Source organism: Muscardinus avellanarius, assembly GCF_963383645.1.
Source record: "Muscardinus avellanarius genome assembly, chromosome: 9".
Taxonomy (NCBI): Eukaryota; Metazoa; Chordata; class Mammalia; order Rodentia; family Gliridae; genus Muscardinus; species Muscardinus avellanarius.
In genome coordinates this window covers 114,544,549-114,570,563 of record NC_137795.1, presented here as the reverse complement: position 1 = coordinate 114,570,563, position 26,015 = coordinate 114,544,549, and the positions used below count along the sequence as shown (strand labels likewise).

At 53.7% G+C, this 26,015-nt stretch overlaps 1 protein-coding gene across 1 annotated transcript in view; it reads left to right on the top strand.

Moving 5' to 3' along the window:
• Positions 1-932: 932 nt before the first annotated feature.
• Positions 933-26,015, top strand: part of PTPRN2 (protein tyrosine phosphatase receptor type N2) — a gene marked incomplete at both ends in the record, with an annotated part of 666,019 nt that continues 640,936 nt past the window's right edge. Inside the window, one exon of the mRNA XM_080701298.1 lies at positions 933-1,056. Within this exon, the coding sequence (XP_080557424.1) occupies positions 933-1,056 (124 nt within the window). The remainder of the gene's footprint in view (positions 1,057-26,015) is intronic.

Sequence of the window (26,015 nt, the reverse complement as noted above, 5' to 3'; positions counted from 1 at the left end):
GGAATGGTGTGCGTGTGTGTGTGTGTGTGTGTGTGTATGTGTGTGTGTGTGTGTGTGTGTGTGTGTGTGTTACTGGGGATTGAACCCAGGGATATTCTATCTCTAAGCTGAACCCCAGCCTTATTTTATTTTATATTTTGTTTTGAAACAGGGTCTTGCTAAGTTATCTCATGGTGGTCTTGAACATGCAATCCACCTGTCTCAGCCTCCCAAGTAGAGGGAGTACAGGCCTGTGCCACCTCACCTAGCTGGCCAGTTAAATAAAACTGAATTAAGAAGGAATTTGGTTGATCAGTAGCAATAGCTCCGTTTCAAGTGCTCACCAGTTTAGTGTGACCCCCAACACCCCAAGCCAGGGGAACCAGGCTGCAGAAGGAGAGGGGGACCCAGGACAGGGAGTTGGGTTCAGCGCCTTCGGGGTGGGTCAGGAGGGGGTGGATAGGGTCGCCTGGAGGGGTGGCGAGCACAGGGAAGGAGGACACTGGAGAGGCGCAAGAGTCAGCAGGGCCGGCCGCGAAGGCTGCGCGAGGTGAGGGAGTGAAGCCATGGCCAGGGCGCTGGGGTCCCTGGCGCAGCAGGTGGGGCGAGGGGAGAGGGCCTGGGCTAGACCCCCCCCTCCCCGAGCAGCAGGTTGGATAGGAAGGGGGCCTGACAGGCCGCAGGTGGAGCCGCGCTTCCCTCCAGCACGAGGCCCAGGTGGTGTGGCCGCGAGGTGGGCGTGGCCTCGACGGCGGGGCGGGGCCTCGGTGTTGGGGCGGGGCGTGGCCTCGGCGGCGGGGCGGGGCCGGCGGCGCTGTCCGGTGCTGAAGCTCGGGCGGGCGCCGCCGCAGGAACGCGAGAGGCGCGGCAGGAGGAGCTGGCGCCGCCCCTCTCGGCCCCGCTCGGTCTCGCTCCCGCGCGGCCATGGACTGAGCGCTGCCCGGGCCGCGGGGATGGGGCCGCCGCCGCCGCTGCCGCTGCTGCTGCTGCTGCTGCTGCTGCCGCCGCCGCTGCCGCGCGCCCTGCCCGCCGCCCCTGCGCCCGTCCCGCGCGGCCGGCAGCGCCCGGGGCGCCTCGGTGAGTGCGGCGCCGGGCCGGGCGCCTGGGGAGGGCCGGGGGCAGGGGGTGCGGGGGGAGGCCGGCGCTCCGGTGCCAGCCGTGCCATCGGTGCCCCGCCTCGGCGGCCCGCGCCCGCCGCAGGCCCCACCACCGCTCTCCCCGCGGGGGGTGACCCCGGCCGCCGGGGCCGCGGGGTCCGGCGTCTGCGTGGCCAGGCCCGCCCCCGCCCCGGCCCCCCACCCGCCGCCGCCGCCGCACCTGCCTCCGGGCTGCGCGGTGGAGACCGGACGGACATTTTCCTTCCCTGGCACACGGAAGGAAAAGAGAAGGCGACAGGAGCGAGGGCTGAATTGGCTTCCTTTCTGACAAGGCACCTCCCTCCCCGCTAATCGTGTTAAGGAGATTTGCCATAAAGCCAATGTTTGCAGGCGGCTCGAGGCCAGAATTACTGCCGGGTGGATTAGAACAATCGCAGTTAGAGGAGAGAGGTAGAAACAGGCCCCGGGGGACAGGGGTCAGCCAGGAGCTCAGCACCCCTGAGCAGCACACCTCAGAGATGCTCCCTGGCCACCTCGGGCCCAAATGGCCCCAGCTTCCCTTCCTCCACCCAAAACCCGAGCGAAAGCTGCAGGGACCCAGGCGGCTGGACATCTCCCCTGACCCCTGGCTGGCATGGAGCCCTCCCCAGACACCCCACCTGGCTAGTCTGGTCTTACACTCTGACCCAGCTGGCACCGCACTGCTAGAGGGGACTGCAGGCCCCTCCCCACCTCTTGGAGTTCGCTGTATCCGGGCAGCGCACACCCCGCCCCCATTCCATACTGGGTGCCCTGGAGCTGGAGGTCTTTCTCTGCCTCGGCTCCCAGACCTTACCCCAGAGCAGCCCAAGGCTGAGCTGCCTTTGCTCTTGCTGGGGATGTGTTCCTTCCTCCCGGGGCTTGAACTGGCCAGATGCCACCTCCGGAGCACATGGCCGTCACAGGTCAGGGAGAAGCAGGACCAGCATCCTGGAAAGGCAGGTTCTCACGGTGTGAGCCTCAGGCTGGTCCTGGACAGGCCTCTTTTCTTTTGTAGTTGTCAGTTCATGGTGTTTTGCCAAAACCACAGAGAACGGGGAGGTATCAGGGGGAGCAAAGGAGACCCAAAGACAGATGTATGTGAAGAGGGAAAGTCGCCGAGCTGTCCTGGACAGTCCTGCTCGTCACCGCCGTGTTGTTTTGGTGAGAAGCAAAGTTAAATCATGTCATTTAAAAAAAGGAGGCGCCCTCAACTGGGTGTAGTGGCCCACTCCTGTAATCCCAGTGCTTGCGAGGCAGAGACAGGAGGATCTCTGATTCAAGGCCAGCTGCAGCAACTTAACTAGGTTCTCAGCAACGTAGACCTCCTTGTTTCAAAATAAAAAAATTAAAAGGGCTGATGTAGCTTGAAGGTAGAAAGATCCCGGTTCAATTTCCAGTACAAAAAAAGAAAAGGGGGGTGGTGGCCTCTGTGGCCATACCTAAGCAGGCTAAATCTTGTCTGATCTCAGAAGCGGAGCAGGGCTGGAGAGCTCCCTCCTGGGAATACTGGGTGCAGGGAACTCTATTCCCCTTCACCCAGTTTAGAGAGTGGGGTCACTGACTACGGGACACTGTGCTTCATAAGACAGCTTAGGAACAGGTTCTCTGGGGGACAGCTTGAAGGGGCCAGGTTCGTGAGGCTTGGCCGAGGACTCCAGGGACAGGCACAGTGCCACACCCCGTGTCACGTTGGAGCTGGCTGTGGCAGTACGCACGTGCTGCCCTTGCCCCTCCCTGGGGTCCACCCATACCACCGCTAGGCCTGCTTGGGTTCTTAGACTGCCTCTCCAGGGTGGGTCAGGCACATCCACCGTGAAAGGCAGGTGCCGCCCGGTGTCTCTGCAGTCTGGACCCTGTGTGGTGATAGCCATACCACCTGCATTATTCCTACGCACATGGCAGCTGTAGGCCTGGCCATTCCTGTCACTTGTGGCCTCTTAGCTACTAACACAGCCTTGACTGGAGGCCTGGCTTTCTCCTCCTGTCTCAGACAGCCTTGTAGATAGAGTGAGGGCTGCAGGGTATCGACTGAAGGGGCGGAGCCTTGGGGGGCCTTGCACAAGCTTTGGGTGCCGAAGGGCTCACAGTGAGCCCCGGGGCCAGCTGCGGCACATCGAGCTCATCCTGGTCACGGGGCCACCCCAGGACAGCACCTCCAGAAGGGCTGCTGGCAGTCCCCCATCCTGTCCTCGAAGGATGCCCTGCCCTTTGGGTCACATCAGCTCCCGCCCACCCCTCATTCTACCGTGTCTTTCCGTGGATTAGTGATATGTGAGAAGGTGGTCAGCTGAACGGGGGGGATGTGGTGCCCCTTTTGAGTGGCACGATTCAGCTTTGGGCAGGGCTGTCCAGATCATAGCGCAGGCTATGATAGGATCCTCCCCCATTTTTGCCAAAGAAACAAATACGACCTTTCATGGAGAGTGCAGGGCCCAAGTGTGAGGACAGGCGGCGACTCGCTGTGCGCCCCGTGCCGGCCCCTCTGACTGCACGTGTTGCTCATTCACCAGTGAGCCCGCACAGAGCCGAATGGCAGAGCCAGCAGGAGCAGGAGTTGGCTGCTTTGTGAGCTAGATGGTTGGTTTATTTTTAAATCTCAGGATCCCCCTCCCACAGAAGCATACACTCATCCCTGCTCCATGGTTCTGTTTGGTTGTATGGTAATAAGCATCCTTCCCCTTCCCCCTGGGCCGGCAGCTCAGCTCTCTCTGTGTCTCTGTCTCTCTCTGTCCCATTTTTTCTGGGTCTCCATCAGCCTAGGTTATGGTATTCCTGGGCAGAACTGGGGTGTGTGGAGAACCCAGGATTTCTAGGCAGTGGGTTCAACTGTGAAGCCAGATACACAAAGTGGCTGTTTCCTGTGTCCAGAGATGGCAGCTAAGTGTGTCAGCCTTGGGAGGGCAGGCAGGGAATGAAGAAAGGCTTTTAAATGGCTTCCTCCCAGTTCGGAGCCTAGCTGTGCGCCCAGCCTCTTGCAGCTCTTCTTTCAAAGCGGATCTGTTTTTGCACCTGCTTGTCAAGGTCGTCATTCAGTAGTGCCTGGGAGGAGGAGCTGGGTTCTCCATCTGTACCAGTCTGCTGTGGCCTGAGCTCTCTGGTTGCCTTGGGGCCGGTACACATGCTATGGGCTTCTGTGTGCCATGGAACGTGTAGGTTTGCTGGTGCCCCCTCCCCAGAAAGAACAGGGCTGTAGCTACTGGGGCGGCCGGGAGGAGGCAGGTGCTGCCTGTGTGGGTCACCATGCTGCCATCAGGGCTGCTTTTATATGACGATAATTCCTGCATTCTGGTTTGTCTTGTTCTGATTTTACATATGGCATTACCTAATTTGTGAATTCAGTGTTCACCCACTTCTGGAGTTTTTGAAAGAAAGGAATATGATGGAGCACGCAAGAGGAGAGTGTGCAGGAGGGAGGGCTGGCTGGGCTGTGGCCTGCAGGGGCCATACTGCAGGTTCCATTACTGCAGCCTCTTGGGACATCACCTTGAATTTCAAGTCCTTAAGAAATGATGTTTGGGTAGCCGGTGGTACACACCTGTAACCCCAGTACTTGGGAGGCCCAGACAGGAGGATCAAAGTTTCAAGGACAGTGTCAGCAACTTAGTGAGACTTTCAGCAACCTTGAAAACAAGGCTGAGGTGCAGCTCAGTGGTAGAACGCCCCTGGGCTGAGGTGTAGCTCAGTGGTAGAACGCCCCTGGGTTCAATCTTCAGAACCCCTCCCCCACATACAGAGAATTAAGAAAGAAAATGTGTTTGTAACTAAATGTGGCTCAAACCAAAACAAACATCTGGCCTTGGTGGCAGGTATTTAAGCTATGCCTGTGCAAATTTGCTAGCTTAAGGCTTTTTGTGTGTGGAGGGGTGAAGGAAGCAATGAAGTGGGCAGAAGGGGTTCTGTCCAGGCCAGCGTACCTCGGCTAACTAAAAACCTGTCTTATCTTTTCTGACAAGTTGTTCTGTTTCCTGGAGAAAGCAGACAGCTGAACTCATGGCACAAAACCCTCCGCTATGCACAAAACACCTGGCAGCTATTTCCACCTGTCCACCTAGTCTAAATTGGCCTTCATGACTGTAGACCTAGCTGGACTTTTTCTTTCTTTTCTAATCTTGGATGATAGAAGGCCAGAAAACTGGAGAAGCAGGAAAGTCAGTCTACTTTTCTGCTGCCTGTAAAGTGGAAATGAAGGAAGGACTTTTTTTTTTAGTTCATGTTATCTCTGGCCACTCTGCCAAGCCAGCCACCCTAACTATCTAGGGCAGGAAGTAAAATGGGTGCGGCTCCTTTGGGCACCCGCCCCCACATTAAACACCTTTTTGTTTGGTGTGTGGCTGACAGCTGCTGTGACTGGTACGCGGCCACACTCACATTAGTCTCAAAAGCTGGACCTTGAGTTGGAGTCCTGTTTGTTTTAATGGCTCGCACACAGAGAAGAGGAAGAGCCCAGGCTCGTGGGGAGCTTGGGCGGTGCGGGTGCTCGCGGGGTGGGTGCTGGGCATTCCGCTTGTTTGTTTCTGTCTGTATCCCGCAGCGGAGCCCACTGCGATGGGCTGCGCTCCTTCCTTGGGCCTGGTGATGCTCCTGCAAGGGCTCCGGGCACAGCGGAGGAGCTGGGCTCACGGCTGCGCTCCTTTCAGAGTGCGTTTTAAGTCCCCACGGCACGGTTGGCGTTTTCCTTTCAGCACGTGTCCCACCTGTAGATCTGGTGGCCCTCCACCGTCAGGTGTAGACAGCTCACCCAGGCTTCATGGGGCAGCACCCTCAAACCTCTTCGCCCTTTGCTGCCGCCCCGGCCCTGAGCACCTTGGGGGAGCAGCCTCCACTCTGCAGCAGGAGGCTGAGGCTGGGGCTGCAGAGCACAGCTCAGCACACCGGGGCCTGGAGCCTCGGCCGTGTGCCTAGGGCCTCTTTTATTCCCTGCGGCGTGGTGACCCCCGAGCAGGCAGGGTGGTCCTCAGGAGTAGGCTCTGCGCGCTGTCAGGCACATCCTCCACCTCCGCCAGAAGCAGGGTCCCTCCTGCAGCGGGCAGGGCAGGAGCACAGGACCGCGGTGCAGCCGCTGTGCCTGTTCCTGGAGAATTTTAAACTCTTCTTTGGCCCTAGGGTACAGGGTGTGATTTTTTCAGATTGGGCTTTGTTTGGAGTGTCAAATTCACATATTTTCTCTGCCTCCTGAGGAGTCTTGATGTTTGAAAATGTATGGCTTGCTTTTGAAACCTTGAGCTCTCCCACACTGGCAAAAAGGAACCGGCAGAATCCACTCTGTGATGTACCCATAAAAACTCTGTTATAAACTCTCGCCGTGCCTCCACTGGCTCTGCTGAGAGTGGGTCTAGCTCCGCTGCCCAGCTGGTGTGGAACTCCTGGGCCTAAGGGTCCTCCCGCCTTAGCCTCTCGGAGGCTGGGGCTCCTGGGGCAGCACCGCCCCATAGCTCCATCACCTTTTTAAACAGTGGTGATTCGAACTCCAAAGAAGCAAGTCCTCACCTCAGATGTGTAACAAAAAGCCAACTTCAAAACCAGGCATGACGGGGGATGACTTGCTTGAGAAAATTTAGGGGTAGGTTAGTTAGAGCTGATGATTTGGTGGCTAGGTCCAGGGTGGTTCCTTCCACCCCTGCCGTAGGACTTCCATGTCCTGCATGGACGGAAAGCCCATTTGGTTTCTGCAGTGGGGTCCTGTAGGCAGCTCACAGAATGTGTCTGGAAATGGTGTGCTTGGGGCAGGGATCCATGGAGGGAAGGCTGACCTGGTTTCCACAGGGAAAGGACTTCCTTTGGGTGTATGAGCCAACTGGTTTCAGAAGTGGAATGCGTTCTGGCTGTGGACGATGGAGCACTGGCGAAGGGTACTCATGCTTTGTGTGCGCAGGGCGGAGCTCTGCTGCAGCCAGAGCAGCTGCTGACCTGGCTGTGACCGAGGCCCGCCACCTGCGCGTTCCAGCCTGCATGCCAGGAAAGCCTTCTGCTTCTCGTGGGAGGGCAGGCGATGGGTGTGCTGAAGCAGCCAGTTAGGTCTTCCCACCTTCAGTCCTGGGAGGCACGTCTGCTGCCACCAAGAGCCCTGGAACTCTCTGCTTGCCTGAAATGGCAGAAGCTGAGCCCTTCAAACCTCCACGGACTTGAATGTGTTAGGAGCTGAAGCACAGTTGGCTTTGAAGGGTGCTGTGGGTCTGGATCCTTAGAAAACACATCCTTGTTCTCCAGCCTGCTAGACTGCATCCTGGGGCCCAGCATCCTTATGCCTGCACCAGCCTCCCAGCCTGCCTGATCACACCCCTCCTCCCAGCCTGCTCAGACCCACATCCTGGGGCCCAGCATTCCTCACACCTGTACCAGCCTCCCAGCCTGCCTGATCGCACCCCTCCTCCCAGCCTGCTAGACCTGTGCCCTGGGGCCCACCATCCTCACACCGGCACCAGCCTCCCAGCCTGCCTGGACCATACCCCTCCTCCCAGCCTGCTAGACCCACACCCCAGGGCCCAGCATCCTCACAGCTGCACCAGCCTCTCAATCCTCTGCTTACACCTGCCTCCCAGCCTACCCAGAACACATCCCTGCCTCCCAGTCGGCCTGGACCGCACCTCTCCTCCCAGCATGCTTGGACCTGCATCCTGGGGCCTAGCATCCTCACACCTGTACCAGCCTCCAGCCTGTCTGGACCACACCCCTCTTCCCAGCATGCTTGGACCCACACCCCCCAGGCCCACCATTGTTGCACCTGTACCAGCCTTTTAATCCTCTGCCTACACCTGCCTTCCAGCCTACCCGGAACACATCCTCCCAGCAGCCTAGCACTTGAGCCCACACTCGCCTCCCTGCCAGGACCTGCACTCCACTTCCCAGCATCCTCATGCTCATGCCTGCGGCCCTGCCTCTTGGCAGCCCTGCATCCTCCCGTCCATACCGCATCCCCACTGCCTCCCAGCATCCTCATGCCCACACGCCTGCCTCCCAGCATGCCCACAACCGCCTCCCTGCCTCCCAGTATCCCATCTGCGCCCTCTCAGCACGTTGGCACCTGCTTTATCATAGTGTCTGGTCCTTGGTTCCATGAAATAGCCAACATGAGGTTGAGAAATTAGCGGCCCTGGAGCTGGGCTCTCTCACTGCAATAAGAAGATTCTATGAAGCCTGGGTTGGGGGCGCACACTTGTAATCCCAGCATTTGAAAGGCTGAGACAGGAGGATCGTGATTCGTGGACAGTCTCAGCTACTACTTAGTGAGGCCTTTGCAACTCAGTGAGACCCTGTTTCAAAATAAGGAATAAAAAAATAGGGCTGGGGGTGTAGCACGGAGGTAGAATGCCCCTGGGTCCCATCCCTAGTAACACAAAAGAAAGAAAGAAAAAGAAAGGAAGGAAGGAAGGAAGGAAGGGAGAAAGAAAGAAAGAAGGGAAAAGACAGTTCTAACAGTGAAACAGCAAGGGATCTCTGCGAATATGGCAGGAGCAGGGCTGGGTCGGAGTGGGTGGTGGGCTCACTGCGGGGCTTCCCCACACACTCCAGTGGTCTTTGCTCTTGTGTTAGAAGTCCAGAGAGGTGGACGGGCTCTCCTGAGTCCCTGATTTGCGCCATTTATGCCTCTCTTCAGGAGGCGGCCTGGAGCTGGTGAGCGAGGCCTTTCGGTGTCTGTCAGGTCCTACTTGTCACTCTTGGAAGTGCAAGTTTCTCCAGCTACCGTTGGACGAAATTTGTTGTTATTGAAAATAATGGTAGCTGGGCGTGGTGGGCACGCTCGTCATCCCCGCGCTTGGGAGGCGGAGACAGGAGGATCGCGCAGGTTCGAAGCCAGCCGCACACGCTGGCTTAGGAGACCCTGTTTCCAAATAAAAATGTAAAAATAGGTCTGGGAGTGTAGCCTGGAGGTAGAGGGCTTCCAGGAACCCCAGTACCACCAAAACAACAACAACAACAACAACAACAACAACAACAACAAAGAAAATAATGTAGTAATGTGAGCTGGGTGTGCTGGCGCACGCTTGTAATCCCCGCGCATGGGAGGCAGAGACAGGAGGATCGCGCAGGTTGGAAGCCAGCCTTGCTGGCTTAAGAGACCCTGTTTCCAAAAATAAAATAGGTCTGGGAGTGTAGCCCAGAGGTAGAAGGGCTTCCAGGAACCCCAGTACCACCAAAAAATAAAATAAAATAAAATAAAATAAAATAAAATAATGTGAGCTGGATGTGGTGGCTCACGTTTGTAACCCTAGTATTTGGGAGGCTGAGATAGGAGGATTGCATGTTCAAAGCCAACCTCAGCAACTTAGCAAGGCTCAGAGCAACTAATGAAACCCTGTTTCCAAATTAAAAAAAAAAAATAGGGCTGGAAGTATAGCTCATGCCCCTGGGTTCAATGCCCAGCACACACCACACACACAGTGTGAGGCAGGAGGATCTCGGGTTTAAGGGCAGCATGTGGTAATTTAATGAGGCCTTGTTTCAAAATTAGAAATAAGCCAGGCATGGTATTCCTGTAATCCCAGGATTTGGGAGGCTGAGACAAGAGGACCACAGTCATGAGCAGCCTCAGCGAGTTAGCGAGGCCTTTTGCAACTCAGACCCTATTTCAAACTAAAAAATAAAATAGGGCTGGGGGTTTAGGTGAGAGGTAGAATGCCCCTGGGTTCAGCGCCCAGTACCATGAAAATAAAATAAAAATAAAATAAAAATAAAACAGGGCTGGTGGTATAACTCAGAGGTAGAATACCTCTGGATTCAGTCCTCAGTACCACTGAGTGAGTGGGCTGGAGGTGTGGCACAGTGGTAGAGTGCCCTGGGTTCAATCACCAGTACACCCACACAAATATACACTAAAAAGGAATGCTACTTTAGAAAGTTCAAGTTTCAGATGAATTAACTATTGAGATGTTTTTTTACAAAAGCATTCCTATTACATTTAAATTTTTATTTTTTTAAGGTATCAGGGATTGAACCCAGGGGCACTAATACCTCCAAGCTATTATACCTCAGTCCTATTTTTTATTCTTTTATTTTGAAACAGGGTCTCACTAACTTGCAGAGGACCTCATTAAGTAGCTGAGGCTGTAAGTAGCTGAGGCTGTCCACAAACTTGCAATCCTCCTATCTCAGCCTCCAAGTACTGGGATCACAAGCGTGTGCCACCACGCTGGCTTCCTATTACATTTTATTTTTATTTTATTTTTTGGTGGTACTAGGGGTGGAACCCAGGGGCTTTTCTACCTCCAGGGTATACTCCCAGACCTATTTTATACTTTATTTGGAAACAGGTCTTACTAAGTTGCTGAGAGCCTCACTGAGTAGCTGAGGCTGGCTTTAAACCCTGTGCGATCCTGCCTCAGCCTTCCAAGCACGGGGATTACAAGTGTGAGCCACCACGCCCGGCTTCCTATTACATTTTTAATGAGCATATTTTTAAAAGTCTCATCCAAGTTGGGCGTGGTGGTGCACGCTTGTGATCCCAGCATTTGAGAGTCTGAGACAGGATCACACAGGTTTGAAGCCAGCCTCAGCTACTTAGTGAGACCCTGTTTCCAAATAAAGTATAAAATAGGTCTGGGAGTATAGCCCAGAGGTAGAAAAGCCCCTGGGTTCCATCCCCAGCACCACACACACACACATACACATACACACACGCGCATGCGCACGCACACACATGCACGGACACGCAAACACACATGCACACACACACACACACACACACACACGTCTCATCCAACTACATGCAGGCCTGGTCATATTTTCATGATGGGGACACTCTTTGGTGATGATGCCCTCTGGCCTTTACCTCACACCTGCTGCTGAGATGGCAGTACTTGCTGGCCCGTCTTTCTGGCAGTGGGATGCAGGGTGGAGGGGCAGCCTTGGCAGGGCATAGCTTTGGGCACCAACAACCTTTGGGTTTTACATCCACATGGTGGTTGTCAGGTCCCCAGGGCCCTCTGGCCCCCAGCTGGCCCCCATCCCTGGTCTTCTTCCTGTCTTTCACCTGTTCTTCCCTGCAGCCTTTCTCCTAGAGGAAGCGGACAAGGGCAAAGGCTCGTGCCCCTCGCACCCTGACTCTTGCAGGGCCCTCCGTGGGCAGCAGGTGGGACAGCCAGCCAGCCAGCTCCGAGCCTATTCTGGCCTGTGCTGCCGCTGCCGCTGCTACTGGCAGACGTGCGACACCGGCGGTTGTGCGTTGTGTGGCTGTCATCTGCTGGAGAGAGACCCTCCTGTGAGGAGGGTTGGCAGAGGAGCTATGGATGCTGGGCCGGGCACGGCGCTGCAGTGGGCTTGTGACTCGCCCAGCAAAGCCCCGCGTCCTCAGACCTGATCCTGCCTCTCGCTTGTAGCCTAGAATATGCTCCAAAAAAGTCTTGGGGTCGGAGTTGGGTTGGACTGCAGGGCTGGATGCAGAAGCAGAGCCGTGCGGAGGGCTCTGTTCTTGCAGGACCACCGTGGACCCAGGTCCTGCCTCTGCAGCAGCCGGGCATGGTGCACAGGGCGCACAGGGACTCGCACCTGCTGCTCTGGGCCAAGAGGGGAGAAGCCTGCGGGACACCAAGCGTCCTTCCTGCCGCAGGCCCGGGGACACTGCTTCTCATGCCTGGATCTAAGCCGAAGGAAGCATTGTGATCGCTTGAAAAGAGAAACATTTTTTAGGTGGAAAAATATTTCTTAAGATAAAGATTAGATTCTTGGTGAGTAAGAATAAGATCCTACTTGTTGGTACCTTCTATCATAATCTCCAGTAATTGCCTGTCTGGGAGGTGTAAGGAATTTAGATTTAAGTTTTTCTAGCCATTGAGGTTGTGGCCACAGACACACGGATGTAGCCACTGGAGACGTGCAGAGTCTGCTCTTGGAATCCGTCTTACGGGGTCAGAGCGTGAGCAGATGAGCAGGAGGGTGGACGGGGGACTCCGGGAGGGACTGACGGTGCGAGGGCAAGGGCAGGTCAGCCAGAAAGGGAAGTGGTGCTTGGTTTTTTCTCTTTGGGAAGTTAGATGTGTTTCTTGAAGAATGTCTTGATTTAGTGCTGTTTTGGGAAAATAAGAATGTGCCAGTGGGCTAAACATTTTGACTATTTATATAGACATGCCTGTTTTTATTCTTCAAGGTTCTGAGGGAATGAAATTTAGATTAAAATCCACTTAAGGATTATTGACAATGCCAGTCTATATTAGAAAGTAATATCTTTGGTCGAAATTGGCACCATTAAAGAATATGTGAAATTTATTTAACTATTACATGTGTATCATATAAACTCTGAGAGAGCATGAGATACCCAGGGTAAGTTCAAAGTCAAGCGGTATGGGATAAAGACGGTTCCAGCCAGTAGAGGTGGCGCACACCTGTAACCCCAGCTGCTCGGGAGGCTGAGGCAGGAGGATCACAATTTTGAGGCTTAGCACGTCCTGTTTTATAAAGAGGGGATCGATGTATCTGTGCTCAATCCCCAGCACCACACATTAAAAGAAAAGCTACAAGTGCCTATGTAAAGTAGCATGTCTCACAAAGACGAGGAAGACGCGGGCGTGAGAGGAGGAGCTCAGGTTGCAGCCAGCCTCAGAAACTTAGTGAGACCTGTTTCAAGATAAAAATGGAAGTAGGGTTGGGCTGTAGCTCAGAAGCAGAACACCCTGGGCTCAATTCCCAATGTGTATGTATGCATATGTGTGTGTATATGTGTATGTATGTATGTATGTATATATAAAATATGTAAAAATGAGACACTGAGTATTGTCCTCATGGTACTGGCAAATGTTTGTAGAGGTGGTGGGGCCAGACACACGTCTTTGCACAGGGCACACACATGCAGCACATGGCGCTGTTTGCTCGGCGGCAGACCACATACAGCTGCGTGGTATGTCCCAGGCAGCCTAAGAGGAGCCGGCTGTGCTGTCCAGTTGACCCCCGCCTTCTGTGGTGGTCGCTAAGTGGAGGAAACCCCCTAATGACACATTTCCCACCATGTCCCTGTTGTTGAATGGCGCAGGACTGGGTAAGGAAAGGTTCCTGCACTCCAGGAGGCTGTGGGCACACGGTTACTGAAGATCCCGTGAAGGCACAAGTTATCACTGGGATCAGAATGCATTCCTTGCTGGGACAGTCGTGGCCGACGGCCACCTGAATCTAAGCAGATGGCTCTGTTTTCTCCTACATGATATGGCGCAGAACTCTGGGTATTAGCACAGCTGCATGTGACACAGTTGCCCTGGAGCTGGCATGCCGCGAGGCTCCCGAGATGCACTTGCGATCTCTGCTGTTGTCCTCTGCAGAAGCAGGGTGCCCGGCAGCCACAGCAGGTACGGCCTCCTGATCAGACCAGGGACCAGGGACCTGGGATCAGGGAAGCCCAGGGAGCCTGGGTCAGAGTCTCCGTGGGTCCCCACGCCCCTCCTATCCTGTAGACGCGGTGTGTGCTTAGGTCAGGCCAGGCGTGGACCAGAGTCTCTGTGGGTTCCAACCCCCCTCCTATCCTGTAGACACAGTGTGTGTGTAGGTCAGGCCAGGTGTGGACCAGAGTCTCTGTGGGTTCCAACCCCCCTCCTACCCTGTAGACGTGGTGTGTGCTTAGGTCAGGCCAGGCGTGGACCAGAGTCTCCGTGGGTCCCCACGCCCTTCCTATCCTGTAGACACAGTGTGTGTGTAGGTCAGGCCAGGCATGGACCAGAGTCTCCGTGGGTCCCAACCCCCCTCCTACCCTGTAGACGTGGTGTGTGCTTAGGTCAGGCCAGGCGTGGACCAGAGTCTCCGTGGGTCCCCACACCCCTCCTACCCTGTAGCTGTTCCCCTTATGGGGTTTCTGGAGGTGTCCGCCACCACCTGGGTGTACACAGTGTGTGGTGCCTGTGTACACTGCGTGCAGCTCACTGGCTTTGTCTGGCTGCTCTGCCTTCCATGAGGAACGTGGCATGTTCCCCTGCTGCTCAGAGAGGCCAAGAGACTGCAGTCTGACCTGACTCTCGTCTGTTGCGGCCAGAGCCTGGTGTTTCTTAGGTTGGCCCCATGGCAGACAAGGTTGGGTCATGATCCACAGTCCCTCCAAAGGCCACTGTATTCGCCTGGCTGAACGTGATCTGGGAACAGCCGTGTGTGCCCAAGCTGGACCTGGCAGCCTCCGGAGGCCAACACCAGCCCCAGGAGCAGATGAGACACACCTGCTCAGCCAGGGACCTAGCTCACCATTTCGGTATCTTCGGCACATGGTTTTGGTGTCTGGAATTATTTTGTGAAGTAATTATGGTGGTGGCTAAGTTTTTTCTTTCTGTAAACATTTAAAATTGGAAAGATCTGGCTACTTCATATATAGGTTACTCCAATTTTAAAAAAGGGTTATTAGTCTGTGAAACTAAAACCAACACAGAAACCACCGTCTTAATTCTGTGAAGTGTAATAGGTGAGTGCTACTTGCTTCAGCAATATTTGCCTAAGGTGGTTTCTTTTTCTTTCTTTTCTCTAACCAAGGCCTCCAGGGCCTCAGTTTACTCATCTGTAATGAAGTTCATTAAGGTACTATTTGCAGGTTTAGTTAATTAATTAATTTATTTATTTATTGTGGTACTGGGGGTGGAATCCAGGGGCTTTTCTACCTCTAGGATATACTCCCAGACCTATTTTATATTTTATATTTATTTGGAAACAGGGTCTGAGTTGCTGAGAGCCTCACTCAGTAGCTGAGGCTGGTTTCAAACCTGTGCGATCCTCCTGTCTCAGCCTCCCAAGTGCTAGGAATACAAGTGTGCACCACCACGTCCAGCTCTATTTGCAGGTTTATAATTAAAAGCATTTTATTTTTTCTGTGTGGTACTTGGGGGAGTGAACTGCCTCTATCTCTGAGCTACGCCCCAAGCCCCTTTTTTATATTCCTGTATTTTTCATCTTGGAAAGGGTCTCACTAGGTTGCTGAGAGTTTTGCTACGTTGCTGAGGCTGTTCTCAAACCTGCTATCTCCTGTCTCATTCTCCCAAATGCTGGGGTAACAGGTGTGCACCATCATGGCCCGGCTTGAAGCATCAGCGTGTGTGTATGTGTGTGTGTTGTTGGGGATTGAACCCAGGGGCAATTCTACGTCTGAGGTACACCCCCAGCCGGATATTTTAACTATTACCTGGAAACGTGCTTGGTAGATTTCGGTGTGTCACTACTTGCTGGGGCTGTCCTTGAACCTGCAATCCACCTGTCTCAGCCTCCCAAGTACTGGGATTACAAGTGTGCGGCACCACGCCCTGCTAAGCTTCAGCTTTTTTTTTTTTTTTTTTTTTTGGTGCTAGTGGGGATGGAACCTTTCTACCTTTGGGCTACACTCCCAGACCTATTTTATATTTAAAGAGGGTCTCTTCAGCCAGCGAGGCTGGCTTTGAACCTACGCTATCCTCCTGTCTCTGTCTCCTCAAGCGTGGGGATTACAAGAGTGCACCACCACGCCCGGCTAAGCTTCAACTTTTAATAGAAGATGTCGCCTCCACTAAGTCTCCATGCCCACTGATGGCTGACATCCGGCCAGGCCAGCTCCAGTGTCCTCTCCCTCCAGGAGCCCGGTTCCTCCTCCCTTTCTGCAGGAGTCCTTCCTCCCTGTGTAGATCAGTCAGTCAGGCTCGCTGGGGACCCTCCTGACGTGCTCTTGTCTGCCTGGTGATAATGAGCAAGGGGAGAGTGGAGGCCTGGATGGAGCCTGCCTTGCTTCAGCCTTGACATCCTATGTGGCAATAATGAAAAGCCTTCCCAAGAATAGATTTGGCCTGCATCACGTCTGAAGGGTTCCGTGTGGCAGCCACAGCGGCCTGGTCAGGCCTGTTTATCACAGCAGGGGGGGGCAGGGGTCCTTGGCCTAGGAGACATAGGCCTGTTTGTCATGGGGGGGCGGGGGTCCTGCTACCACGCTGGCGTCCGTGTGTGTGGTTTCTAGCTGGGTCCTGTTGGTTCTGGCTTGTGCCATCCTGTGCCCATCCTGTGCCCATTCTGTGTCACCTCTGAGAGCTGCCTGTCTGTGGAGTTGAGGGAGGCCATGAACTGTTAATCCCAAAGCCATGCATCAGGGCTCCCCTTGCCTGGTTCCGCCTCAGCGCGCTCTGAGGCTCCAAGCCACGCGCAGGGTGAGGATTGCTGCGACTGCTCTTAAGTGCTCAATGGGCTATTAATAATAGGTAACTTTAACGCAGCTGTTTATCTGTGGGAGGGAGCCTGCGAATCGATTTAGACAACTCTGGTGTTCACTCACTCCCATCACTGCCATTGATTTTACGATTATTTCTCATGGACAGGGAGATGGGGAATAGAGCGTGTGTCATTCTCCTTGCTAGAGTCTGAATGATATGTCTTCCCCAGATGTGCATGAATCCTAAACCCAGTCAGTGGTGTAGGAGGTGGGTCTTCAAGAGTCTGTGAGTGGATGAGTGCATCATGGTAATGTAGCAGCCCCCAAGAACAGCCTCCATGACGTTGTAGTGAGCCCCGAGAGCGGCCTCCATGATGTAGTGAGCCCTGAGAGTGGCCTCCATTACGTTGTAGTGAGCCCCAAGAGCGGCCTCCATGATGTTGTAATGAGCCCGAGAGTGGCCTCCATGATGTGTACTGAGCCCCGAGAGCAGCTTCCATAACATGTACTGAGCCCCGAGAGCAGCCTCCATAACGTGTAGTGAGCCCCGAGAGTGGCCTCCATGATGTTGAGGTGAGCCCCCAGAGCAGCCTCCATGACGTTGTAGTGAGCCCCGAGGGTGGCCTCCTTGACATTGTAGTGAGCCCCGAGGGTGGCCTTCATGGGATTATAGTGAGCCCCGAGAGCGGCCTCTATGACATTGTAGTGAGTCCCAAGAGCGACCTCCATGACGTTGTAGTGAGCCCTGAGAGCAGTCTTCGTGGTACTGTAGTGAGTCCAAGAGCAGCCCCTGCCGGGCTGTTGTGAGCCCTGAGAGTGGCCTCCTCAGTGTTGGTGAACTCCAGGAGTGGTTGCTTTTTCCACTGGGTAGGACATGGTGGGGGCACTATCTCTGAAGACAGGCCTCTAGATGCCACATCTGCCGACACCTGGGTCCCTGAGCACAGCCTCTGGAGTGGTGGGAAGAGATGTTGTGGCCCCTGTACTACCTGAGCTAAGACTCCTTAGCCCAGAAGACTTCCTCTGGGGGACATATGTTGTCAGGGGCGCACATCCACTGCTCTTGCGCCCCCTCAGCCCGTGTCCTGCACCATCTCAAAGCTTCATCTCAGCTTGGGCATGCCCCCAAGTGTGGCCACCAGATGGCCCACGTGACTGGACTGTGGCCTGTGTGGTCTGCCTGGTGTCACCATGCCTGGACCTCTCGGGAAGCATCCCACAGGCACTGGGATCTTGCCTGCTGCATGCGGGTCACTAGAGGCCAGCTGTCGTGCAGATCCTGTGCAGCTCAGACCCATACTGGATTTAGATTCTGAATTCCTGGCCAGGGCCCAGGGAGGCCAAGCTGCTGGAGGGGCCACACTGGAGTAAGACCTGAATCATGTTGGAGCTGATGGACCATCAGTAAAAGCTTGCTTCAGAAGAGAAAAATGGAGCCAGATGTGGTGCATGCTTGTAACCCTAGTACTTGGGAGGCTGAGACATGAGGATTGCAGGTTTGAGGATTGCAGGTTTCAGTAATGTAGTGAAACTCTCAGCAACCTAGTGAGTTCCTGTTTCAAAGAATGAATAAAAAGGACTGGGAGTGCATCTTGGAGGTAGAATGCCCCTGGGCTCAATATTCAGTAACACTCACGCATGCACATGTGTGTGCCCCCGTGCACACAAACACACACATCACAAAAATCTGGTCTGTAGAAGATTGTTTGGTCTTTACACAGTAAGCATTGAACTGCCTGGTGGGGAGGCAGGGAGCTGGGGAAGCTGGGGAGGATGGGGAGCAGGGCAGCCAGGAGGATGGGGAGCTGGGGAAGCTGGGGAGGATGTGGAGCAGGGGAGAACTGGGGCCAGGGCAGCTGGGGAGGAGGGGGAGCTGGGGCAGTGGGGGAGGATGGTGACATCTAGGGAGGATGGGGAGCTGGGCAGCTGGGGAGGATGGGGAGCTGGCGGTTGACCCTCAAGGTGCTTTCTTCCATCAATTGTTTTGGCAAGCCAAATGTTTTCAGCTGTAACTTCAGGGATAACATTTGCACGATTGATTTCTGGTCTCAAAGGGCTCATGCCTGATGTGCAGGCAGATGGTTGTTTGTACACATCGGGGTCATCTGAGGATCGCAGGGGTTGGTTGGACCAAAGCTCTTGCAGAGGCTGGCGTCTTCCTAGAGCGAGTCGGTGCTCACTGCTCTCCTCATTGTGCTGTCCTTGCACTTGACACCAGGTGCTCAAAGAATATCAACTCTTTCTTTCTTTCCTTCCTTCCTTCCTTCATTTCTTCCTTCCTTCCTTCCTTCTTTCTTTTCTTTCTTTCTTTCTTTCTTTTGGTGGTACTGAGGTTCCTGGAAACCCTTCTACCTCCGGCCTCACTCCCAGACCTATTTTATATTTTATTTGGAAACAGGGTCTCTTAAGCCAGCAAGGCTGGCTTTGAACCTGCGCGATCCTCCTGTCTCTGCCTCTCAAGCGTGAGGATTACAAGCCTGTGCCACCATGCCTGGCTCAACTCCACTTTCAGGTGGCAACCTAGCAATTAATTAACAAAACTGCCACAAAACCCTTATGTTTCCCCTGGCCAGGTCAAGACATTTACTTACCACTCTCGGTGTTCACATACATGATCAGAAAGGATAAAAGTTAAAATATGTCCGCTTCTGGGCAAAGAACTGGAAGAAGGGACAGGTATATGCAACTATGACCACAGAGGCATTTGTCACCTGGCCAGGGCAGACACAGCCCAGGGCGCATCAGCCACACGCAGGAAGACAGGATGTGGTCCCTCCCCATGATGACCTCTTATTCAGTCTCTGTGTGTGTGTGCATCCCTGTACCTATGTGCCTGTGCGACTGTCGGTGGTATGTCTCTGTATGTGTGCATCCCTGTACCTGTGTGTCTCTGTGTCCATCTGTGTGTGTCTCTAATCTGTGTCTCTGTGTCTGTGTGTCTATGTGTGTCTTATGTCTCTGCATATGTATGTCTGTGTCTGTGTGTACGTGTCTCTGTATGTGTGCCCGCATGCTTGTATGTCTCAATACATGTGTGTCTGTCTCTGTATGTGTGTCTCTATATGTCTGTGTGTCTGTGTGTGTTTATGTGTGTCTGTGTGTCTGTCTGAGTCTGTGTCTGTATATCTGTATGCCTGTGTGTGTTTATGTGTGTCTATATGTCTGTGTGACTATGTGTCTCTGTGTGTGTTTATATGTGTCTGTGTGTCTCTGTGTATCTGTGCTTGTGTGGGTCATGGTGGGAGCCAGGCTGGGCATTGTCCAGGGAGTGGCCATCATGGTGAACATTCAGATGGTGAGGCAGGGACCTGGTATTTAGAGCAGTGGCTGGCACACTCCATCCTGGCTGTGGTGTTGGCTCCTGTTATGGGAGCACAGTAGCTACCCTTCCTCTGGGTTGATGTGAGTTAAAGGTAAGGGTCACAGGCTTAAAGAGCATGAACCGCCTGGTGCCAAGAGCCTAAGGGGCTAAAGTATGGACAGATAAGCCACCAGGAGCCCTGAGGGGAAGGCCAGAAGTCCTTGCTCTGGTGGGGATCCTCGCCCCTGCTGGATGGGTTAGTATATCATACTAACATGGAAGAGCTGAAATAATTTCCTCTATAATAAAGAGAATAATAAGGTTGTCTACTTCCACCACTCTTATTTAATATAGTATTTGAAGTCTTAGTTAAACTAAAAAAGCAAGAGAGAGAAAAGATATCAAATAGGAAAGGAAGAAGTCAAATTATCCATATTTGTGGATGACATGATTTTATACTAAGAAAAAACCCTAATAATGCCACCAAAAAACCCTTTAAGAGTTGGTAAATGAATTTACTAAGCCTATAGAATACAAAATCATCATATAAAAAAGGGTAGTATTTTAAAAAACCAATAATGAAGTTGCTGAGAAAAACTAAGAAAGCAATTTTATTCACAATAGCCACAAAAAACTTCTAAGAGTAAAGTTAACCAAGGAAGTGAATGATGTCTACAATGAAAATTATAAAACTCTGATGAAAAAAGTTGAAGAGGATATAAAAACTAGAAAGGTATCCCATGTTCATGGATTGTAAGAATTTAGGTTGTTAAAATTTTCATACTACCAAAAGCTAACTATAGATTTAATGTAATTTCTACCAAAATACCAATGACTTCTTCACAGTAAAAGGCAAAATAATCCTAAAATTTATATGAGACCACAAAAAACCCTGGATAGCCAAAGAAATTCTGAACAAAACAAAGCTAGAGAAATTACGATATTTGATTCAAAAATATACTATAAAGTGATAGTAACCCAAACAGCATGGTATTTGCATAAAAATGAAAAGAATTATGTAACAATAGAGAATCCAGAAGTAAATCTACGTGTTTACAGCCAGCTAATTTTTGACAAAGGCAGCAAGAGCACACATTGGAGAAAGGATAGTCTCTTCAGTAAATGGTGCTGGAAAACTAGGTGCCCACATGCATAGAAATGAAAGTAGACCTCTGTTTCTCACCACACACAAAAATCAGCTCAAAAGGACCAAAGACTTAAATGGAAGATCCAAAATTATGAAACTTCTAGAGGAAAACATAGAAATATTTTAGGGCATTTGCTGGGTAAATGTTGTTTGTAAAGGTCAAGTTAAAAAGCTTCTGCACAGCAAAAGAAACAATTGAGCCAAGAGATAACCTACAGAACGGGAGTAAACATTCGCACGTTCTTCATGCCTGGGCCTCATGAGGCCAGACAGTTGTTAACATCCAGAATGTAATGAACCCAAACAAATCCACAGCAAAACCCCAAATAACCTGACCCCCCAAAATGGGCAAATGACCTGAATAGACATTTCCCAGAAGAGAATATATAAAAATGGTCAACAATTAAATTAAAAAATGCTCATCACTAATTATCAGGGAAAGGCAAATCAACACCACATTGAGATGCCATCCCACCCTCGTTAGGATGGCTGTTACCGCAAAGGAAAACAGTCAGTGCTGGTGAGGATGTGGAGAGATGAGCGCTCGCGCACACTGTGAGAATGTAAGGTAAGCCACCACAGGGGCAGTATGAAGATTCCTTGGTCCCACCTAGGACCCAGCTATCCCACTACTGGGCAGGCATCCAAGGGAATCAAAATTGGTTTGAAAATGTTGAAGAGACAGCTGCGTGCCCATGTTTATTGTAGCACTAGTCACAATAGCCACAGTATGGAGTGAGCCTCCATGTCCATCCACAGAAGAAGGCATAGAGAAAGTGCCATGGAGATGCCGCGGGGTATCACTTGGCCAAAGGATGAGTGCAGTGCTGTCGCTCGCTGTGGCATTGACGAAGCGGGAGGGTGTTATAATAAGCCCGGCACAGAAAGCAATGACGTGGTCAGGCTCTGGGCTGCCGAGGGCCTGGGGAGGCTTCAGGGAGGCCGCCCCTCATCTGGGGCCTAACCAGGCCACACAGGGCAAACTGAATCCAAGCAATGTTTTAACTTCTGCTAGTTCTCAAGTCCGACCACGGGGAGGAAGAGAGGGGAGAGGAGGAGGAGGCCAGCGCAGGCCTCTGGGGCCACCGGATGGCTGGGTCTCATGGGGAGGAGTTCTGTATCTTCATTCTGGGGCTCTGTGACTAGGGGCTGCCTTTTCCCCAACAAGCTGGGTGCTCCTCTGCGCCTCTGTCCTACTGACAAGCGCTGGTATGTAGAGAAGATGCTCAGGGTCCAGAGGGGCTCTGCTCCAGCGTGAGTGTGGAGACGCTGGACGGATGTCATTAGTGTGATTTTGGCCAACTTGTGCCCCCACACTGTGCTGCACTACCTCCATCCGTGCAGAGGAGGTCCCCGGCCAAGTGTGACTAAGCCCCGAGGCTGGGCAGGCCCGTGTCTGCCAGAGTCCACTGAGCACAGGTCCCTGGAGAAGGAGATGGCGGGCAGCCTGCCTTCCTCTCTTAGCTGGGTTATAAATACTGTTGGTGTGTGTGGATGGCGTCTCTGTGGAGACCTGGTCCTGCATGGAGGTGGAGACCACCCACCATCTGACTCACGTCAGGTTTTGCATCAACTCAGTTCCAAGAATAGGGTTCCTCTTTCATAAAAAAGAAGCTGGGACAGCTCATGAGGTTTACTTACAAATCTGTCCTTCTCGCCCCATCCTTTCCCGTATCCCCGCACCTTGCCTTCCAGAGGCTCCGAGCAGGCGGGTGGCCCTTCTAGGACTGCGCTGCCAGGAGGAGGGGTGGCAAAGGTCCCAGGCACAGATTCAGCATGTGGAGGGACACCTCCCCTCCACCCAGCCATGGCTCCGGTCACCCCTGTGATCAGGGCAGCCACGGGCAGGAGGGTGGCCGCCTGGGGTCCCTGGCCAGCGGGCTGCCAGGCTCATGCTCTTCCCCTTCTGGGCAGCATCCTGCGGTGGGAAGCCAGAGGATGGACACTGGGCACCTCCTGGAGCATCCAGCCTGAGGAAAAGGAGGCCAGCACGCTTTGATAAAAGATGCGTGTGTCTCAAAGAGGATGGAAAACCGACGTGCACTTTCAAGGGAAGGAAAGCCCTTTAGCAGATGCCCTGGTGTGGAATGAGCAGCCGCTGGCGGGGACAGCTGAGGCCAGCTGCTTGGCCTGGCCAGGCTGGGAGATGGCCCTGGGCATGTCCAAGCGCTCCGTTGTCCCTGAGGACCGAGATTCCCTCCCTGGCCAGACCGGTGAGGGAAAGTTTCCAGGCAGAGAGTGTGCCGCGGGGCTGGAGACTGTCCTCACTTGGTGCTTGGTGCAGCCGCCTGGGAAGATTCAAGACGACAGCTTGAAAGAACAGGGCACAGTGAGCTCATGCCCCTGATTTGAGCACTTAGAACTCCTTAAAATGGTGATTTTTTTGTTACATGTATCTTACAGCATTTTTTAAAACATAGATTTTTTTTTGGAACTGGGATTGAACTCAGTGGCATTCTACCTCCAAACTACACCCTCAGCCCTACTTTTTAAGTTTGAAACCGGGTCTCACTAAGTTTCAGAAGGCCTCACTAAGTTGCTGAGGCTGGCTGTGAACCTGTTACCCCCTATCTCAGCCTCCCAGAACTCTCCCAGAACCACGTGCTGTGGCTCAGTCCCATCTCTGCCTCTGGCGAGCAGGCTGGGGTCTTGGTGGGCAAGGGGCTTGGGCCACTCATCTGTGTGCACTGCACTCTGGTCTGGACAGGCCATGGTCTTGCTCTGGGCACTGGGGACAGACAGCTGGCCCTCCCCTGCCAGATACCCAGACTGCTGTGCGCACACACTAGAGCCCTCCCGGCCCTTGTCCAGTGCTGGACCGCCCCGTGGTATGGCCAGGGGCCACTGGGGCCTCTGAGGTCAGAGGGAGTGAGGTGTTCCCGGCTCTAGTTTGCTGTGTGCCCACCTTCCAGGAACATGATGAGGAGGCTGGTGGGGGTCCACAGGCAAGAGCTGATGCTGGGGTTTCTGCCAAGGTTATCATGGCGGCCCCTCCCTGTCTGACCTGGTCCTCGTGTGCCTCAGGTAGTAATCCACAGTTACTCGGGGAAGAGGGCGCTGCTGTCCTGATGTCCCTGCTTTGGGGTGACTCACAGAGGGCTGGATCTGACTCTAAAGGCATCTACACATGGCTGGGGGTGATTTATTTTTTAAAGTAATAATTTTTTTGTGGCACTGAGGATTGAATCCAGGGACATTCTACTTCTGAGTTATACCCCAGCCCTTTCTATGTTTTTGTTTGAACAGGTTCTTGTTAAGTGCTAAGAGTCTTGCTGTGCTGCTGAGGCTGTCTTTGAATCTGCACTCCTCCTGTCTCAGCCTCCCAAGTACTGGGGTTACGGTGTGTGCCGACATGCTCGGCTGCGGTTTATTAAAAGGCTGCTTTCTCCATTACCCTCAGGGAAGACCTGGGGATCCGGGGCGCCAGGACTGGCCTCCTGCTCACCTTCCACCTGTTAGGTTGCTCTGACCCCAGCTCCGCTGGAGGATGCTCTCAAGGAATACAGAGGGGGCCTTCCAGAGATGGTGCCGCTCCCAGGGCCGCGGGCGGGTGGGGACCTGGGACTGAGTGCGCAGTGCTGGAGGAGGCCGGCCCTTGTGCCTCTCGCCCGGTGTGTGGAATCGAGGACAGGGTCCTCCGGGAGGAAGCACGCCAACTGCAGGACTTTACTGTTCTTGCCTTCTGGCTAAGCGGTTAACAAGACCAGACGCGCTCGCGTCTTTCCCGATGCCAGAATTCGTTGAATAATTGTAGATTCACAAGCTCACAGTTCATCATGAGCACTTGGGAGTCATGGCAGCCGTGGACTGTGGGATCCCAAGTTCTTTTATTTCAAACTTAATTTCTTAAATCCGAAACACTCAAGTCACCACACTTTAGACAGTGGTAGGTGTAGGTACAGAGGGCAAAGGTCGAGGTGGCCAGGGGGTTCAGGAGCCCTTGCCAGGAGAAGGGCAGAGGGCAGATAGGAATGGAGGTGGCCATGGTGGAGGTCAGGTGAGCTCTCAGCAACCATCCCCTCCGTGGCTGTCAAGGTGAGGGAGGCCTGAGGCTGCCAGGGTGGCTGCAGTCTCCCCAGGATGGCAGCCCCAGTGTCCTTTGAAGTGTCAGCTTGGAGCAGTTCTTGCTTGGCGTCATGGGCAGGAGAAACCACTGAGCTGGAGCCTGGGGACAGAGAACTTGAGGCTCATTGCTGTGGCCATCAAGTGACCAGGCGACAGGGTCAGGCTCTGCCATGCCAGCCTGGGGTCTCCTCCTCCTGGGTCTCAGCAAGAGCTCCCTCTGCTTGGGGGTCTGGGGGGTTGGAGAGGAGGTGTTCCTCCTCTGTGGGCCTCAGGCAAGGGGTTGCTCTGTCTGGGGGGTCTGGGGAGATTAACTTTGACGGGCCAGGGATGCACCGCAGGGCCACGCGGGCAGCCAGGCCGCGGGCGCTCCACCTGCCTCCGTTCTCCTGGGGCAGGAGATGAGGGGCAGCTTGGGCATGAAGAGCTACAGTGGGATCCATGCAGGGCCCACCGCAGGCATCCAGCTCCTCCTCGCCTCTCCTTCATGGAGAACAGCAGGAGATGCTGCCACAGACACCGGGGGATTGTGGGATACAGCCTTGGGGAAGGAGGACGAGTCTGTGGAGATTGGGGCTCAGAGAGGCTGGGGGCACCTTGGGGTGCACCCCACAAAGGGGGACTCGGGGACTGGGAGTAAGATGGTCCTGAGAAGTCGCCCTGCCCTGGACCTCCCCAGAGCATCAAGTCCTTTCCCTCTGAGTTTCCCTCTTAGTCGCTAAATGGGGCCAACTCTTAAGGGTCCATTCGCCTCTCTCATGAATGTGGCTCAGACAGGGTTCTGAGTATTTGCATTAAATATTTCCTGGCACTTACTGCATTTGCAATTATTCTATACTGTTTTTGGAAAACACCACACTCACGGTGAGGTCCTGTTTGTACCTGCACACCCCGCAGTGCAGCCATGCGCTCTCCCGTGGGTCCATCTTGGCAGAACGCACCTCAGGTCACGCAGTCCCCTCGGTCCTGGTTTGCCAGCACAAACTGGGTTACATTTAGTCACCGTGGAAGGAAATAGAATGCAGGACAGTTGAGCCTCCTATGGCTCACAGCCTGCTATGGGTTTTGTGCAGTCAAGCCAGACCCTTGGGAGCCACGGGGCAGGTGCTGGGCCGGGCTGCTGAGGCGCAGCCCCTCTTATCCTTTGCCTCCCCCAGCCCAAGCCAGAGTCGTCGGTGGGGATGGCTGTGCTGGGCCCGGCTGCTGATGTTGGTGGATACCGGCCACCTTCCTTCTTTGAGCCTCAGTTTAATTATTTGAAAGTGAATGGATTGAAAAAGACCAGTGTTTTTAAAGTGGAAGAGTCTTTTCTTCAAATGGGATCTGATAAAGGTGTTCATTAAGAAA